Source organism: Macrobrachium rosenbergii, chromosome 16 (genome assembly GCF_040412425.1).
Source record: "Macrobrachium rosenbergii isolate ZJJX-2024 chromosome 16, ASM4041242v1, whole genome shotgun sequence".
Taxonomy (NCBI): Eukaryota; Metazoa; Arthropoda; class Malacostraca; order Decapoda; family Palaemonidae; genus Macrobrachium; species Macrobrachium rosenbergii.
Window position 1 is genome coordinate 56,991,925 of NC_089756.1, and position 18,850 is coordinate 57,010,774.

Genomic DNA, 18,850 nt, shown 5'->3' on the forward strand with positions numbered 1-18,850 from the left:
AGATTCATTGCAAATTATGCAGAGCACTTTTGCCTCTCATTACGATTAGGATAGCTATACTCTAGCCTTTCCTATTTACTTAGGAAATTTTTTGGGGAGTGTGAAGGTGCCTATTTTGAGATTGGTACAAGCCTTCATTCATTACTGTCTTTGCTCTGCTGGCATAGGCACAAGGCCTTTTGTCCCACATTCACCAAAGCGAGAATGGTATCCCTTGCAAGGAGCCTCCAGCATCTTTCAGAGGCCCTTGCAACCTTAGGAGTTAGTCCTCTCTTGGCAACAGTAACAGCAGATAGATTCTTATCATTAGGTAAGAAGCATCTTATTCCTGGTTGAATTTTGTTGTTGTCTTGTGGTTTATAATTATTTGCCCTTGTACCTTTCTCCCACCTCCTTTTCTTCAGTGTGCAAATCAGTTGTCATAATAGAGAGGTAAGGTTAATTTAAAAAATTTGAAATTTTATCATTTTTATTTTTTAAATACCTACGTCTATTATGTATCTGCCACCCCACCCAGCCTCCCCACTGTGTCTATGGAGAAAAAACTGAATGGTATACAATAGACATGTAAATCACCTGAAAGGGATAGGTCAGTAGACAGTTACAACTAAATGATCCTATTAATTTTTTAGTTTTCACACTTCAATCGTCCTCCAGATGAAGGAATTGCAGCTATCATAATAGCTAAGTATTTAAGGGGATCGGCCGGTTTCCGACTTTTTTAACGACAGGTTGTTGATATATAGGGGGTTTGTTAAAGGATATTGTGTGGAACTTCTGGGGAAAAAATTTTTGTTCAGTGACCTTAGGTTTTGTGACGCCAGAGCATTTTTTCGCCAAAAATGGCCATTTTTCAAAATGCATCTCCTCCTTTGCTTTTTGGTTTTAAGGGATGAGATTTGAACCACGTATAAAACACATATGGACCTTCGATACAAAGCCGGGGATTTTTGATTTTTCAATTATTTTTCGAGATATGAATTTTTTTTTAATGAAATTTTCCCGGAAAAATTACAGAAAAAAAATTGCCAAAAATCAGAAACTCAAAATATTAAAAATCCCCGGCTTTGTTTTAATCTACCATGTTTCCCCATGTTATATTTAAAATTTCATTTAGATTGGTCCAATACTAAGGGAGGAGATGCATTTTAAAGACAAAAAAACTTATGTTTTGAGAAACGGCCTTCAAAGTTTTAGTTACATAAAAAAAGTAAAAGGGACTTCAAAGACTGTGTTACAATTAATTCTATGGTTTTAATTTTTATTTTTGGGTATTAATTAATGCAAAATGATTATAAATAATATTAATTGATTATTTATGTGCCTAAGACACATTCTTATAAATTTTAGGTTCCTGGTCCCCCCCTGTCTGATCTTGCTGCAAGGTATTACTCTAGGGTATCATAGTTGCCTACACTTTTTTATTAGTGTCTCGAATCCATCCCTTGCCAAATGGATCCTGGGAATTACTTTACATTCACAATTAGGGATTCGTGATTCAAGTAATTCATAGTCTTGCTTCACTTATTATGATCATTTTATTTTCAGGATCGTCTATAATATCAGCCTCCGAGCTACTGCTTTCTTTTTCTAAAATATCTTTGCCCTTTAGTGACGTGTGAACAAATAAAAAGGCGTTTAGGGGTGGATGTGGTTGGTCTGTGGTCAGCAGAGATCGCTGCCTGCGCCGTTTGATGGGCGACAGCTCTCTCTCTCTCCGTCGCTCCATTCCCTCTATGGCACTAATTTCTTGAACTCTTTCTTCTACTTCTCGCCTGGACTTTTCCACTTGGCTTTTCCGCATTCTAGAAGCATGAAGTGAACTCTTGGACCTTTTAGGCACGGTGAAAAAACAAAAACACCGCAGAAAATACAGAGTTCAGTCAAGGCTAGCGAGCATGAAAAACGTGTCCTTCTAGCTTGGAAGTTTATAGGCAACTCTCAGCCACAGTCGGCGTCATGGTATGACGTGTGCGTTGTCATGGCTAGGAATAACTAAAAAGGTGCCGAGTAGGATATTATTGACATTATACATTTCATTTCAAAGGAAGTTTTCGTAATATATATCAAAAAACTATACCAGACTAAATCATTTGCGCTACTGGTGTTTTATGGGTATATAGTTATTGTTACATTTTAGGCCATAACTAGAGAAATACGGCAAATTTTAGCATAATATTTCGTGGACACATTCTTGAACCCTATACGAAGCCATAGAATTTTTTTCAGCAAATCGAATTTTTTAAAGATTATTGGGTTTTTTTAGGCGGCCGATCCCCTTAAACAATAGATTTTATTATAAAAATTTATATTTTTCTGTGTTATCTCATGTTTTTCAAATTTTTATTATTAATTTCAGAACATTTAGTGAAGCATTTCCTGTAGACAGCGAATTGCAGGGTTATTTATATGAAGCATTTTTAATTCATATGAATAACCTTTCTGAAGGTGACATAAATTTCTCATCCCAGCAGTCTTTATTGTCAAAGACACCAATGACTAAACAAGAGATGTTTGAAATAGTAGATAAAGCTCTCCATGCAAGAAAAGTAAGTTCTAACTTTTTATGTGAAATTTGAAGCACCTGTTTTGCTTGCATTGTTTGAAGTTTGGAATCAGATATATATGAATAACCCATTGACTTATTTTCTGTAAGGCACTTTGAGAGGTACATATATGCAAGCATATGAATTTTTTCATTTAGTTTCCTTGATTTATGACCAATATTCTCTTATTTTTTGTAAGGTGAAACGTTATCAGATGATGAAAGCAATAATAAAAGATCAAGTTATTTTGCAAACTGTTCAAAAGGAACGCTCAAAACAACTAGCACAACTTCGAAGTTGGGAAAGAAGTATAAATTCTGTGTGCTCTGATCCAGCAAAAATTCAGGTGGAAAATAATGTGGATCTTGAACTTCCGCCCTTTGATTTTGTATACATAAATGAACTCAAGGTGAGTTTTTTTTAGTAATGTTATTTATAAATGCCAGTGTTGATTACCCATTTTAAATGTAGACTAGAAGTTTCAGGAGCCAATTTTCCAATATTAAGAAACAAATTATATGCTTTGTACAAAAGTGATTATGATATGTTCTTAATTATTTGAATACCAAAACTAGTAGAATAGAGTTTTCCCTTGCCTCTCATAATACCAAGGTGTTAAGCACTCAGAACATCAAAAGGTTGATTTTAGTATTGAAAAGTGTTAACCAGACCATAGAGCTGCTTCCAGGCTGAAATAGGCCTGAACTGAATGTGTTATAGGAAAATGATGTTAAAAGATGTTGGAAAGAGACCAAAAAGGACAGATGTGTAGTGAAATGAAGTAAACAGTGCACCAAGGGCCACAAGAATACTGTCAAGAACCTGCTCCAACATAGATGCTATCCCACAGGTAGCACTAAGGGGCAAACCTCAGAGAAAAGGGTACATCTGTTGTATGTCACTGTTTGACATTGTATTTAAAGAACATATGCCTTTAGTTATATCATAGGGAGTGTAGCTGGTATGAAGAGCCCTTTTCAGGGTTTACCTGGAGCCAGCTGATGTACTCTTGACCTCTGGTTTTGTTCCTACAAGAATTCAAACCCGAAGTTTTGTAAAATGCCTGATTGTACCCTCAAGCAAGGGAACTTAAACCCATGACCATAGATGGCCACGGTACATTGACTATTGCACAGTCCAGGGTTGGAGAACAAGGTTTGTATTCAGAGTAACTTGCTCTTAGAACAGTTCCTACCAAGGCTAAAGGGTCCCTTCTACCTTCTGGTTTAATTTTGGAGTGTCCTCCTAAAAGAGTTGCCTGTCAAGGCTAAAGAGTCTCTTCTACCCTAACTCTTACAGGCAGGGACATAACATCCTGAAGTGAATGTTGCTAAGAAAAGCCACTTTAACCCACTACGATTAACTCTCCATTTGAATAATTAACTACAGCCCTAACAAATATAAAAGTATCTTGGTGATATGATCGTCTTTCAGAATTAATAAAACAAAATCATTCAGCTGGAAGAACATGGGTAATCTAAACAAAAGGTTCAGTAAAATTAATGAATCTCACCTTTTACAAGAAGTATGTTATGATTGCAGTATTATTAGAATTTGATACATTAAACCAATAGTTTAGAAAAGAAGTTACACAAGGAAGAATAATATCATGAGAGATAATATATATCAGACTTCTCCAACAGTACTTCTGTTCAAAAAGTTTGGCAGAACTTAAGGAAAGTAAATGGAACTTTTGTTAAATCACAGACATGTTATGTTATAATGGGAAAAAGATTCTTGACCCAAAAAGTTTTCCCTAAATGAGCAGCAGCAAAAAATCAAGTTGAACATTTTCTTAAAGCAAAGTTTCCCCTAAATGAGCAGCAGCAAAAAATCAAGGTGAACATTTTCTTAAAGTAAAGTTTCCCTAAATGAGCAGAAGCAAAAAAAGTAGTCTAAAACTGAATCAAATCTACTAAATTTTGAAACAGCAGAAAATATATTACAACAGAAAATTTAGTATGAAAGAATTAGGTTATGCCCTTTCAAATTGTAACAAATCTGCTCATTATAGGTAATGTGAAATGATCAAGCATTTAGCATCATTAGCCAAATCATACATCTTACAGTTTTGTAATCTGTGGCTCAGAAGTTTGTTTCCTAAAGAATAGTGTAATTCCAATTATGGTATTACACCAGATCTCCCAACCAGGAAAAGATCAAGTACAGGCGGTCCTCAGTTATCGGCGGGTTTCTGTTCTGAGGGTGTGATGATTATCGAAAATCTGCGATTTTCGCACTTTTGGTGAATTTCGGGGCCTATCAGCGCCGATTTTCGGTTGCTGGCGCCTCTGTTAGGTATGTATTGGCGCCAATACCCAATTATCGGTGCCGATAAGTGAAAATCGGCGATTTTCGGTGCCGAAAATTTCAGATTTTCGTCGCTAGACAAGCCCCATACAACCGGATCGCCGTTAACTGAGCCCGCTGTTAACCAGGGATTGCCTGTAATGTAAACAATTATTTACCAGTTTCCGTAACAAGTTGTTTATGCAAATTGTTAGAGAAGATGGTAAATGCACAACTTCTATGGCACGTAAGAATAGAATATTGACACTACCCAAACTTGAATTACAGAATGCTAGATCCACTGTATATTCACTATCCCACTTGAAGACCACATTCATAGAGGATTTGAATGCAAACAAATCATAATAAGTATTTTCTTTGGTATGCAGAAAGCTTACAGTACCACATGGAGTTACTCTGTATTGAAAACATTGCACAAAGACATACATGGTCACTTACTAATTTTTGTTGAGAACTTCCCAACAGACTAGACCTTTCAAGCACATAGGTCCCTGTCCTTGGCCATTGGCCTAACTTCTGTATTCTTTTTATTGTATTCTCACTTGAAAATGGAGTTCCTCTGGAAAGTGTTCTTAGTAGCACCCTCTTCACGTTAGCAATAAATGATACTGGTAGCCAGCTACCAGCTGAAATGAAAATGTTTACGTGGATGATTTTGCAATATACTCCACAGCATCAAACATAAGACAGGTTAAATGTATCAACAGTAATGCTGTGGTAAAATAGACACATGGGTCCTTATCAGTAGATTTCCAGTTCTCTGTAGGAAAGACAACAGTATTGTTGTACTTCACAGATGTAAATAAAAAAAAGATAGGAAATTAATCTAAAAATTAGACATCATTGTACCCATAAGTCAAAGACTTAAAGTTTTTAGGCATTAACTTTGACACACACCTAAACTGGAAAGGGCATATGGCTTATATAAAAGCTAAATGCAAAAATGCATTCATTTTGATAAAGAAGTTATCTTGCATAAATTGAGGAGCTGATAGACCAACCATGACATTACGGTACGAAGCAACTGATGGACCAACCTTAATATTGCTGTAAAGCAACTGTTAACAAACCAAACTTTGACATCACTGTACAAAGCAAGTGTCATGTCTCAGATGCAACTAAGAAGTTTAGATCCAGTTTACAATGAGGGACTCAGAATATGCACTGGAGCCATTAGATCTTTCCCAAACTCTTCTATCCAAGACAAAAATAGTGAGCCACCTCTGACTCTTCATTGGGTTATACTAATGATGCACAATAAAAAAATATACATAAGCAATTCACCAACAAAAAATTTTTCGGTCAGAGATATATTTTTAAACAATCATTCACCACCTTTCCCAAGTGGAGGTAATAGACTGAGGCCTCAAATATCATGAGAATTTTTCCTACAATAGAACCACCTCCCCTTGGACTATGCATATGATTTGAACTTGTACACGTTGAAATATTTACCTAAAAGCTATGCATACACCCGACAACTTCATGAACATGTAATATGTAATGGTCCACACTTGATAAAACACTCAAATTCTCCTTGCCCAATATTGCTTCTGTTTTCACAGCAGAATTATGTGTAATAGGATCAGCCATTAAAATTACCTAAGGCTTTTCTATTGCAGATATTGTCATTTTTAGTTACTAGAAGTGCTGTAAAAGCCCTCAAGAATTATACAGTAATGCAGAAAATACTTGTGCACAAAGATAATATTTTCACTTTACAAATTGTACAAAGATGGTAAAAATGTAGGAATATGTTGGATTCCTGCCCACAATGGGATTACAGGAAATGAAAAAGCTCATAAAGTAGTCAAAGCTGCAGCTACAATGACAAAATCACATACTTTTTCACACTTCACTTTGTCGCGAATTTGTGTGGAACATCTCTTTCACTTTTACGCGGGAACTTTCACCAATTCGCGAATTTTTCTATGAACGATATCTCTAAAATTATCATTAATTCATTTTTCTTGTAGAGCAATACAGGCAGTCCCCGGTTAACAGCGAGCTCGGTTAATGGCAGTCTGGTTTTACAGCACTTGTCTAGCGGGAAAAACGGCAATTTTCAGCGCCGAAAATCGCCAATTTCCGCTTATTGGCGCCGATACATACCTAACAGAGGCACCGATAAGCCCCGAAAAGCTCCGGAAATCGCCAATTTTCGGTTATCATCACACCCCCAAAATGGAACCCCCGCCGATAACTGAGGACTGCCTGTACTGTGTATTCACTAATTACTGTATTTTTCATATTGTGTTTGTGACTAAACAGATTTTTATGATAAAAATGATTTACAGTGTACTTACCTGTATATTCCTGTGTATAAGACAATGTTTAGATAAGACGAGGTCAAAAAGTATGGCAAGTTTTCATGAATTTATCTCATCTGTATTATGAGACGACTGCTAGATTACAAAACCATCTGTGTATAGGCTAGCTTTTGGTTATGTAAAGTGATGTGATTACAAATGCTGTTTTACTTACTGCATCCTTAGAAATTCAAAATAACTGTAATAACAAAGCTGATTCTATATCAGGTGTTCCCTACACACATCGCCTAAAAGGAGAACCATTGTTTTGTTTACGTTTCATTGCCAATCACAAGCAACCCCTAACAACAATACGATAATGTACGATAATTATCATACATAATTATCGTTCGTATGACTGAATTGTCCTAAACAGTTGTATGTACTAATCCAGAATTGTGTTATTTACTACCAAAATGATTATGAATTATTAATGAAAAATTAAAATTTCTGAAAGATTACCAAAAGATAAAGGTTGCTGTGAGCGCAACCATAACTTGATGTTTACATTTTCTCAACTGGGCTCACGGATAAAAGTTGATTTCATTGATATGGAATTATTCCTCAAATGTGCCAATAATATGGAGGGTAAAAATGGTTTTTATATATTAATTTCCTTGGTTGCCTTTCTGTCTCTGTGTGTGTCGGGCTGCGTGTCTGTGTGTGTCTCTCCCCTCCCCTCCCCCCTTCCCCTTCCCCTGCCCTAATGCAGGTGGTTTATAGTTACCACATGAGGTTAATTAAACACTTCATAAATTCTAAGGTCAAGCAAGGTGTCTTCACTACTCCAGGATCCTTTGAAGTCATCTTCAGCTCTTGAAGCATTCCTGGAGAAATACCCATTGGATTATAACATCTTGAAGTCTTAAAGACTCCAGGATCATGTAAAGCCATCTTGAGCTGGAGAACTCCCCATTGGATTACAAAGTCTTCTTGAAGAACTGGATAGACACTCATTGGATTATCACAGCTTCCTGAAGAAGTCTTTTAGAATCTAGCTGTCTTTGTCTCCTGCAGCCTTGTGAATCTCAAAGTGTGCATTCAAACACAAGTTTCATGGAGGAATTCAGAATCTGTATTCAGGGTCATTCTGCCCAGAAATCAAATGAGCATTTCTCCAGGAATGCTTCGGGAGCTGAAGACGTCTATTCACAGATCCTGGAGTCTTTAAGACTTCAAGAAGTTATAATCCAATGGGCATTTCTCCTGGAATGCTTCAGGAGCTGAAGACAACTTCAAAGGATCCTGCAGTAGTGAAGATCTTATAAATACCTGTATAACTTTCTTGACCCCTAGAATTTATGAAGTGTTTGATTAACCTTGTGGTAACTATGAAACACCTGCATTATGAGGACCACAGTAAATACTACTCCTTTTATTATACAATAATATTAATTACATCAGAACTCTAACAAGAAATTAGCAAATGTGAGTGATAGCGAGCATCTGCTAGTGGTTTTATTACCTTTATTATCAGTTTATTTCATAATGTGAATCTTTTTAGGTATGTCGGTGGTTATCGTACCAAAGCTAGCCTACCAATAAACATCAATTAGAATTCAGGGTTTGATTTTTAGAATGGCAGTATAAGATGATCCCAGTTTTTAGGGATGAATTTTAGGATTTGAAGGTTGTCTTATACACAGAAATATACGGTATACTGTTATATACATATATTTTCTGTTTCACAGTCTCTGTTTTGCCATGGGTCGAACATAAAAAAAAATACATATATTAATATTCTGCTCTGTTTACATAAAAAATACATATTGATATTCTGCTCTGTTTACATACATCAATATTAGTTCAACCTCTTAAAACTGGCATTCTGTGGTCCAGGAACTCCCAGTCCAGCTTGATTTTGAATCAGCCACCATTAGTACGTTCAGCAGCCACGAGGGAGGTGCCATGTATTGTTTGCAAACTTTCCATAGTGGACATCACATTGTTTACAAACATTTGGTAATGAGCGACACCAAGAGTAAGGTCTTGATCATTTCTTTAAGAAAGCTGTACATATATTTACCTATTCGATATGCCATCCATGAAATGCAAGCATAAATCATTATCTATGGTTGATAAGGCGGAGTTACTCTAGAGATTAGAAAAAGGAAAATCCGTAAAAATACATATTATTGATATTCTGCTCTGTTTACATACATCAATATTAGTTCAGCCTCTTGAAACTGGCATTCTGTGGTCCAGGAACTCCCAGTCCAGCTTGATTTTGAATCAGCCACCATTAGTACGTTCAGCAGCCACGAGGGCGGTGCCATGTATTGTTTGCAAACTTTCCATAGTGGACATCACATTGTTTACAAATATTTGGTAATGAGCGACACCAAGAGTAAGGTCTTGATCATTTCTTTAAGAAAGCTGTACATATATTTACCTATTCGATATGCCATCCATGAAATGCAAGCATAAATCATTATCTATGGTTGATAAGGTGGAGTTACTCAAGAGATTAGAAAAAGGAACATCCGTAAAGAGTTTGTGTGAGTACTATGGCATAGGATTGTCCACTGTATATGATTTAAAGAAACAAAATAAGAAGATTAGAAAATTTTAAAGTTTTGCTGAAAATGAAAGCCAGAAAAACTTAAAATCCTAGAAAACATTGGAAGGTACCAGGATCTCAGAATTAGACAGTGCACTCATAAAGTGGTTAAGCTCCAACGTAGTGAAGGTGTAAGTATTTCTGGGGAGGTGCTTACGGAGCAAGCAAGAATTTTTCATGAGGAGCCAAACCTAACATATGAATGTGAATACAGTATTAGCAGGGTTGGCTGCAGAAGTTCAAATGTAGATATGGCATTTTGTTTGATAGTGTAAGTGGTGAAAAACGTAATGCCAACACGGAAGCTGCAACAAAGTTTGCAGATGAATTTGCACAGTTAGTGGCAACAGAAGATTTACTCCCTGAAAAAGTGTACAACGCAGATGAAACTTAGTGGCAACAGAAGATTTACTCCCTGAAAAAGTGCACAACGCAGATGAAACTGCCCTGTTTTGGCATCCGTATGCCATGCAAAACTCTTGTTCAAGATATTGAGGCAGCTCCAGTTGGAGGTAAGGATTTCAAAGATAGGGTAATAGTTCTTGCCTGTTGCATTGCTACAGAAACACACAAAACCAGGTTGATGGTTATTGGTAAAAGTGTTAACCCAAGGGCCTCTAAAGGGGTGAAAACTTTTCCAGTTATTTACTGTGGAGATAAGAAAGGGTGGATAACAGGCAAAATTTTTCTTGAGTGGTTTGAAAATCACTTTGTGCATGAACTGCACACTGTTTTGGCATCCATTATGCAACGCATGCAAAACGCTTTTCTTGCAATTAGTGGTCATATCACTGATGATAGTTTTTCAGAGTTAACACGTTGACTGCTATGTGCTCCAATGGTTCTGGGGACTCTCTGAAAGAGCGATGTGTAAAATGCTAAGAATTATATCTTTTTGTATCCAAAATTTTTCAAGATATTGTAATATATTGAAATTAATTAAATTAAACTAGAACATTAACTAAACACTTTATTTATTACTGAAAATAATCTTCATGTTGGGTAAGGAAAACATTATTTCATCCTTTTAAAGATTATATTTATATAAATTCAGTAGGTAAACATTTTACTTCTGAAAAAAAATTAATAGTTATTGCCTGTTGCATTTTGAGGTTTTGCAGAAAATTTTTGGCAAAACCATAGGTTGATGGTTAACGGGAAGGATAAGTATTCATTTTGATGAAATAAACCTCAAAATCATTCAAATCACATCATAATACAACAGAAAAACCTATATTTTATGTTGAAAGTTAATGTCCATAAAAAATATAATAGTGTCCTTTTGTGAAAAAATATCCATTTATATTTTGTATGATGAAGGAAATCATAGTATTTAGAGTGGATTTTAACATAAGAAAAACAAAATGGGACAATTTCTTGAGTGGTTTGAAAATCATATATATTTGTGCATGATATATATATATATATATATATATATATATATGGATAGACAATTACAGAAAAAATGGGCTACTGTATACAGATGGGCAGATACAGTATATGAATAAGAACTGCAGAAGCACTTGTATATAAATACTTTTATTTATAAAATACAAATTTATATTAACCTAAAAATAATGTATGTGCATCTTATATGTATATATGTTTCCTAATGTGTGTCTGTCTTAACACCTGTACATATGTGCTATATTCCTATATGCACATGTGTATTACAAATTTCATGTACACATCATATCAATGTGTGTGTGCATGTACATACATGTGCGTGTGTGTGCATGTGTGTCAGCAAAACACCAAAGTGTAAAATCTGTTATAAAATAACAATATATTGATACACATTTTTCAGTTGACCACATAATTGCTTATTTGTGCAATCATTCACCTTTAAGTCACACTGAGTATGAGCCACGTCTTAACCGTTGTTACGGCGTCCCCTAGATCAGTCTGAGCGTGCACCATAACTGAACATCACAGTGTGACCATATTTGGCACACTGCTAACAGAACTGTCTCTAATAGTTTTCATGAGCCATATTTTTCTTGCAATTAGACTTTTGGTCATATCACTGATGATAGCTTTTTTCAGCTAGCTAGTTACTGATTTTATGAGGGTTTAAAGAGTTAATATTGATTTTTATGCTTATAATTCATACTGTAGTTAAGAGTAGGAATTTTATTAAATGATGGGATAAAAAAACTATTAGTACTACTATGATTTTATTTCATAAGACTACAAAATACTGAACGAAAAGTGTTATACATACATGCACTATTATTCTATACATACATGCACTATTATTCTTTTGTATGCCAATCTCTAAAGCAAGGGGCTACACACAATCCTACTTCACAATCCTTACACCAATATGAGCTATCCCTTCTTATGTTGTTCTTCCGACACTGAGCACAAGTCCTTTGTGGCCTCTTCTTTTTATCTGTAGGTGGACAATACTCAGGAAAGTGCCTGCCAATTAGCCATGAAGGTTTCGCTGCAAGTCGTGGGGGCCTGCGTATGGGAACAGGTCTTTCTTCTGCATATTTCATAATCAGTCTTTCACTAATCCTCAAAATAAATTCACGTCTTACAACCTTCCCACCAAGGGCTCTATATGTAACATAGCAATTCACAACAGACATGTCTCACAAATGTCGAAATACTTTCTTGTAATATTTCTTCAGTCTGTTTCTTGCGGTCGAAAAATGAACCAAGAGGTTATCAGACTAATCAACTCCACCCATGTTTGCATTATAATCTGCAACTGCTTTCGGTTTATACATTTCTTTTCCTCTCCTAGATTTCACCTTCACCATAGAATCATCATGCATTGTACTCAGAACACATACATTCTTTTTATCTCTCCATTTCAGTACCATAGATTTTTTTGGGAATTCTGCTACTTTTTCACCTTTTTTCAGTTTAGTTCCTTTTATTTTTGCTGGCACGTCCTTTCTAGTGACCCTTACAGTACCGACAGTGTCAGTTTCTTCATCCGCAAGTGCATCTGCCAATGTTGGACTTCTATAAAAATTATCTGTATATAAACAATAGCCCTTGTTCAAAAGAGGGTCCATAAGAGAGGAAACAATTCTATTAGACACAGGAAGATCCATATATTTTTCCATGTATTGTGTATCCTTACCTGCATAAATGAAGAAGTTCCATATATAACCAGTAGAACTTTCACAAAGTTCATAAAACTTTATTCCAAACCTTTTACGTTTAGCTGGTATATACTGAACCCATGATACATTTCCCTTCCAGCCTAACAAAGACTCATCAACAGAAATGTTCCTACTTGGAATGTAATTGTTCATAAATTTCTTCAAAATAAGATCAGTGAATGGCTTTATTTTTGCTAACTTTCTTCCTGGTCCTTCTGTTATAGTACTATTGTCAATCAAATGTAAGAATTTATGCAACAAGTCAAATCTCTGGCCACTCATTACCTTTCGAAAAAAGGAGAAGAAACACTCGTGTTGAGAAATACATTGAATTGTCACACTTAGAATCAATTCCCTGTAAAATAAGTAGACCTATAAAGACTTTCGTTTCGCTTGCACAAGTGTCAAACCATCTATGTACTCGTGATTGTGGAGACAAATGTTCTACATTCTCATCTAGAAACTGATTTGCAAACCTGTTTGTTTCTTTCACGAGGTAATCAATGATTTCATCATCAAAGTATTTCTCAAAATATTCTAAATATTCTAATGGATTCTCTTTATCCTCAACTGAAAATTTCACGCCGGGATCAGTAACAAAAGTAAAGGGATCTCTCTCTCTCCCTCTCGGAGTCCAGTCACTCGGCAATGAGAAGTCATCTTCACTTCCGCTATCGGAAGAAAAGTTTGTTTCTTCAATATCCTCATCACTGGAGGATTCAGAACTAGAGCTCTTATCATCAAATATGTCTTCAGTATCAGACACCTCGTCTAGGATATGATTTATCTCACCTGAAGACATACGCCTCCTCTTTGTGACATTCATTGCGAAAGACTTTGAAGCCATGTTGTCTCTGAAAACGCCCTAAGCGTACTGAAAAAAAAAAAACAGTCATCTAGGCATCAAGCGACCAACTGAAAAGAGTTGCCAGGCAGGAAATAAGTCATCAATTACTGACAGCTTGAAAAGCACAGTTAAAGTCTTGAACGTAATATCCCGTTGAAGGCGCTACTGAGTAGATCGCAGTAAACGTATTATTACATGGGTGACGCTTAACAGGTTAAAGACAATGTTTATGCTTTGTACCTTCCACCTAACTGCACCTCTTTGATTCATTCCTGTGACCAGGACATATTACGGTCATTGAAATCTAAATGCAGATCTGAGTTTATGCACCATTTCATTGTTGCACTAAATATTGGGAAGCCTCCTGAAGAATTCAAGAAGGAATTTAGCTTAAGTAATTAACTGAATTAATTAATTTTGTTTGTATCAAATAAACATACATGATTTCTTGTTCAGTCATATAGATAACAGTAGATTTCCTTCTGTAGATGATGCCCTTGATTTTTTCAGTACAATTATATTCTTGGCTAGTCTTCAATTTTGGCACTTATCGTGATTTATATGAAAATATTTCAAAACTGATAAAAGCTACAACCATGAGTTATATTTTGTTGTATTCTACATGAAATTGCACACATTTTCATGTATAAAACTTTATGTAATGGCTAATATAAAACAGTGCAAACATTACGACAAAGTGACGAAAGAATTTCTGAGATTTTCGGCCGAGTTAGCGCGCAGATGTAAGGAAAAAGTTTTTTTCAAAAATTCACCATAAATCAAAATATTGTGCTAGAGACTTCCATTTTGTTGCAAAATGAAGGTAAATGATTGAATATTACTAGAATGTAAGAGTTTTAGCTTACAATTGCATTTTTTTACCATTTCGGTTGAGTCAAAGTTGACCGAAGGTTGAAATTTTGGCACTTATCGTGATTTATGTGAAAATATTTCCAAAGTGATAAAAGCTACAACCATGGGTTGTTTTTTGTTGTATTTTACATGAAATTGTGCACATTTTCATATATAAAAGTTTATGTAACGGCTAATATAAAATGGTGCAAAAATTACGACAAAGTGACGAAAGAATTTCTGAAATTTTCGGCCAAGTTACCACCCAGACGTAAGGAAAAATTTTTTCAAAAATTCACCATAAATCGAAATATTGTGCTAGAGATTTCCAATTTGTTGCAAAATGAAGGTAAATGATTGAATATTACTAGAATGTAAGAGTTTTAGCTTACAATTGTGTTTTACAACCATTTCGGTCGAGTCAAAGTTGACTGAAGGTTGAAATTTTGGCAGTTATCGTGATTTATATGAAAATGTTTCAAAACTTATAAAAGCTACAATCATGGGTTGTTTTTTGTTGTATTCTACATGAAATTGTGCACATTTTCATATATAAAACTTTATGTAACGGCTAATATAAAACGGTGCAAAAATTACGACAAAGTGACAAAAGAATTTCTTAGATGCGTCGCTGATGCTTTCTCGTGGGAGAAGAAAGAAATTCGCACATGCGCAGCTCGATCACGCTTGTAAACAAAACAACAGCGTGATCTGTGAACTCCCAGCATCCCTCAAGGCGCGATTTAAAGTTTTTCGCAAACTAGGCTTATAAGTATTTTTCCACAAATATTTAAAAACTTTTTGTAGTCGACGTATTTTACGTCCATTTGGCACCCGACAGACAATTTTCGTCGACGTAAAATACTTCCAGTCGGCGTTAAAGGGTTAAGGAACACAGGCAAGTTCCTCTTTGATTGGTAATATAATCATCCCAAAGGGGGTTTGTGGTATTCATATCTCCCAAAATACCCAAGGGATGTGGAAGCTGTTGAATAAGGGATATAAATTTGTCAGTGGGGAAGACTTCACTACAGTAGTTGGAAGGTATAGAGAGCGTACTTTATATTTTCTTTGCAAATGGATCTGCACATTTATCGCTTGCAGTCTAGACTGGATACTAACAGGATTTTATGGGGTGTCATTACAAATACATAAAACTACACTCCTGGGGTGTCAGTATGAATACATAAAACTACACCGCCATGCTTCATATGTTAATATTATAAGGGGAATGATAGGCTGTATACTCTCATGGACACAGATATTTATCATTACCATTCACAGTCCCCAAATTTTTACTTTGATTTTGAGACCGTTGCACTGGAGCCCCTTTCGGGTGCTTTGTTTATTGCCTTGATCCTGCTTATTATCAGAAGAAGACTGATTATTTATGCCACAGATGGCACAGTCTCCCCAGTATTATGGGTATTAGGCACCCTTGATGGTGCCTATGTTATGGAAATTTCAAATTAAGGAGCAACAGACAAAGCTGGTTCTGCCTGAGGAAAGGTGGAATTTTCAGACACAGTTGGCACATCGTATGAAGCGTCAGGAGCACCAGTCACAGCTGGTGCAGCCTCCCGTTAGACACAACAGCCAGATATAGATAATGCAGCCTCCAAAGAGGCCGACACATCAGGAATAACTGGTGCAGCTTCCAGAGAGGCAGCAGTGCCAGGCACATCTGGCATTTTTGGTGCCTATAACCAGAGATTGGCACCTATGTTAGTTATGTATCAGTGCCAACACCTGATTATTGGCGCCAATAAGTGGAAATTGGTGATTTTCTGTGCCGAAAATTGCAGATTTTCGTCACTAGACAAGCCCCATAAAACTGGATCGCCAATAACCGAGTCCATCAATAACTGGAGACTGCCTGTATTATTTGATTTTATTCAGCTTATGCCAGAGAAAGCTTCCTCCAATGATACTGTCTCATGTACTGTATTTATACATTTTCGGATTTTTTTTTTTTTTTTTTTTTTTTTTTTTTTTTCTTCAATAAAGAGAATTCTGTAAAATTAATGTTGAAATTCATCTGTATTATCATTTTCATTATCAAATTATGCCATTAGTCATGTAAAAGAGAGAGAGAAAGAGAGGTAAAATTACTATTTTGTGTTTAATGTTCATTTTCTTTCCATTGAATACTGGATATTAGAAAAAACATTCATCACATGTAATGTAAATCTGATAATTAAGGCTTTGATGATTCATGACATTATAGAAGAATACTAATAATACTGTATAATAACAATTACCATGGCGATCAGTGAACATAGAAAAGGTGAAGGAAAAGAAAAATCTAATCTGTAGAACTTATAAACGGAATGGAATGAACTACAAAACCTTGAATGGAATAAAATGAACTATAAACCCTTACAACTTCCTCACATCCTAGTTAAAAAACAATGGCACTAATTTCGATAATGTCAGTAATTAAATGTTATATGTACAGTAAATGCCCCGTATTCGCAGGGAATGCGTACCTCCCCCCCCCACGAATAGCTAAAATCCACGAATACTTAGAATCCTAAAAACACTTAGAATGCCTATTTTGATAGTTCAAACAAAAAAACTAAAAATGCTTATACAGGTATTATCTTACTTACGATGGGGTTAGGTTTCAAACAACCCATCGTTTGTTGGAAAAAATGTATCTCGAATATAGCCTTGTTTAAACTAGGGTATTCAGTACCATGTATACATATGTGGTGGCTTAGCCTACACTGCAAAGTATACTCTATACATACACTGCATAGTAATTATTAATATCAGCTAATTCTGGAGGTTAATACAGAGTGACCTATGATAATTTAATACAAAGAGAAATTGCTTTTCCATGGATCTTTAAAATGTTGTGCTTTAATTCACTGTATCCAATAATATTGTATATATATATTCTTATATTGCTTTTGTATTATAAATTGCAATCAATGTTTTGGTTTGGAAATCAGTTACTGTAAGTTTATTTCGCCATATTTAACCCAGTTCAGAGCGCTTTTCTTGCTTCTAGTTAGCATAAGTGAATCTCTAGAAACTTTACGTGGAGAAAGGTTACTTTTCATTAAACAAAGTGTTTTTAAGTCTAAATATAACTTGAATATGTTTTGTTGTGAAATTAATTTAGCTATTTTTTTCATTAATAGATGACGTTGTCCATTTGGGGGCGTGTTTGTTTTGTGCTAAAAAAAAAATTCAAGATTCCGTTCGCTCTTTTCACGTGATTTCATCGTAATACAAGCTTTATGTATTTATTGTTTTTTGGCATAAAAATAGCATTAATATGCGTTCTTTCACGCCCAGTACTTTTGATTAAAATACTTTCTCGCAAATTTTAATTACAGTTGAGTTTCATCCATGTTGCCAATGCACGATAATTTAGTCATTAGCAGCTTGAACTTTGTTTTCTCAGCTTCAGCTACAGCTTGCAGCTTAAATTTAGCAGTATATTTCCTTGCCAATCTTTTATCCATAGCGAATAAGTGTATAATGTAAAAATATAATAGTCCTATTCTACATAATGTCATTTGTACTATTAACTACAGTAATCGTTTACTATCGTACGTTGGTTGAAATACAAGCAAAACAGCTGTTGTTATCTGATTCGGTTATAAGCAAAACAACAGTTTCTTGTTCGGTTGTTTATGGCTGTACGCATTTATGCAAGAATATAACGTTACTAACAATACTTTTATCATTCTCTTTTACTTTTTTAACTAGAAGATGGGATAAAAGAGATGGAGGAAAAGAAGTTGGTCTATTGTAATTTGGTCTCTCTCACTACCTGATTATACATTGCTGCCTGCACCTGCACAAAATTTAAAAATATTTTCTAAATATTGTTGTATTGGTATTAATTGCGTACCCCAACTGAAAATTGAATTATCTTAACTCGGGCACTACCTGGGTACCTGAGTATTGTAATAGTGTTATCACAAAAAGTGCATTTGGTCAAGAAAATATGAAAATACAGTAATTAGTTAATATTTCTCAGTGAAAAATACAGTTAATGGGCAAATTTTAAGTGAACAATGTGTATGTATGTTCCACAGAGAAATCCACAAATACGGGGGTTTACTGTATGTATTTATATATATATATATATATATATATATATATATATATATATATATATATATATATATATATATATATATATATATATATATATATATATATATATATATATATATATATATATATATATATATATATATATATATATATATATATATATATATATATATATATATATATATATATATATATATATATATATGACTGTCTTTTCCTGTAATATC

The 18,850-nt window shown here is 34.9% G+C and overlaps 1 protein-coding gene across 3 annotated transcripts in view; it reads left to right on the forward strand.

The window, feature by feature from the left end:
• LOC136847456 (histone-lysine N-methyltransferase SUV39H1-like) overlaps positions 1–18,850 on the forward strand; it is a 933,410-nt gene that overhangs the window by 765,700 nt on the left and 148,860 nt on the right. For all 3 annotated transcript variants that reach the window (XM_067119163.1, XM_067119164.1, XM_067119165.1), the window contains 2 exons: positions 2,360–2,549; positions 2,746–2,955. In XM_067119163.1, the coding sequence (XP_066975264.1) occupies positions 2,360–2,549; positions 2,746–2,955 (400 nt within the window). The remainder of the gene's footprint in view (positions 1–2,359; positions 2,550–2,745; positions 2,956–18,850) is intronic.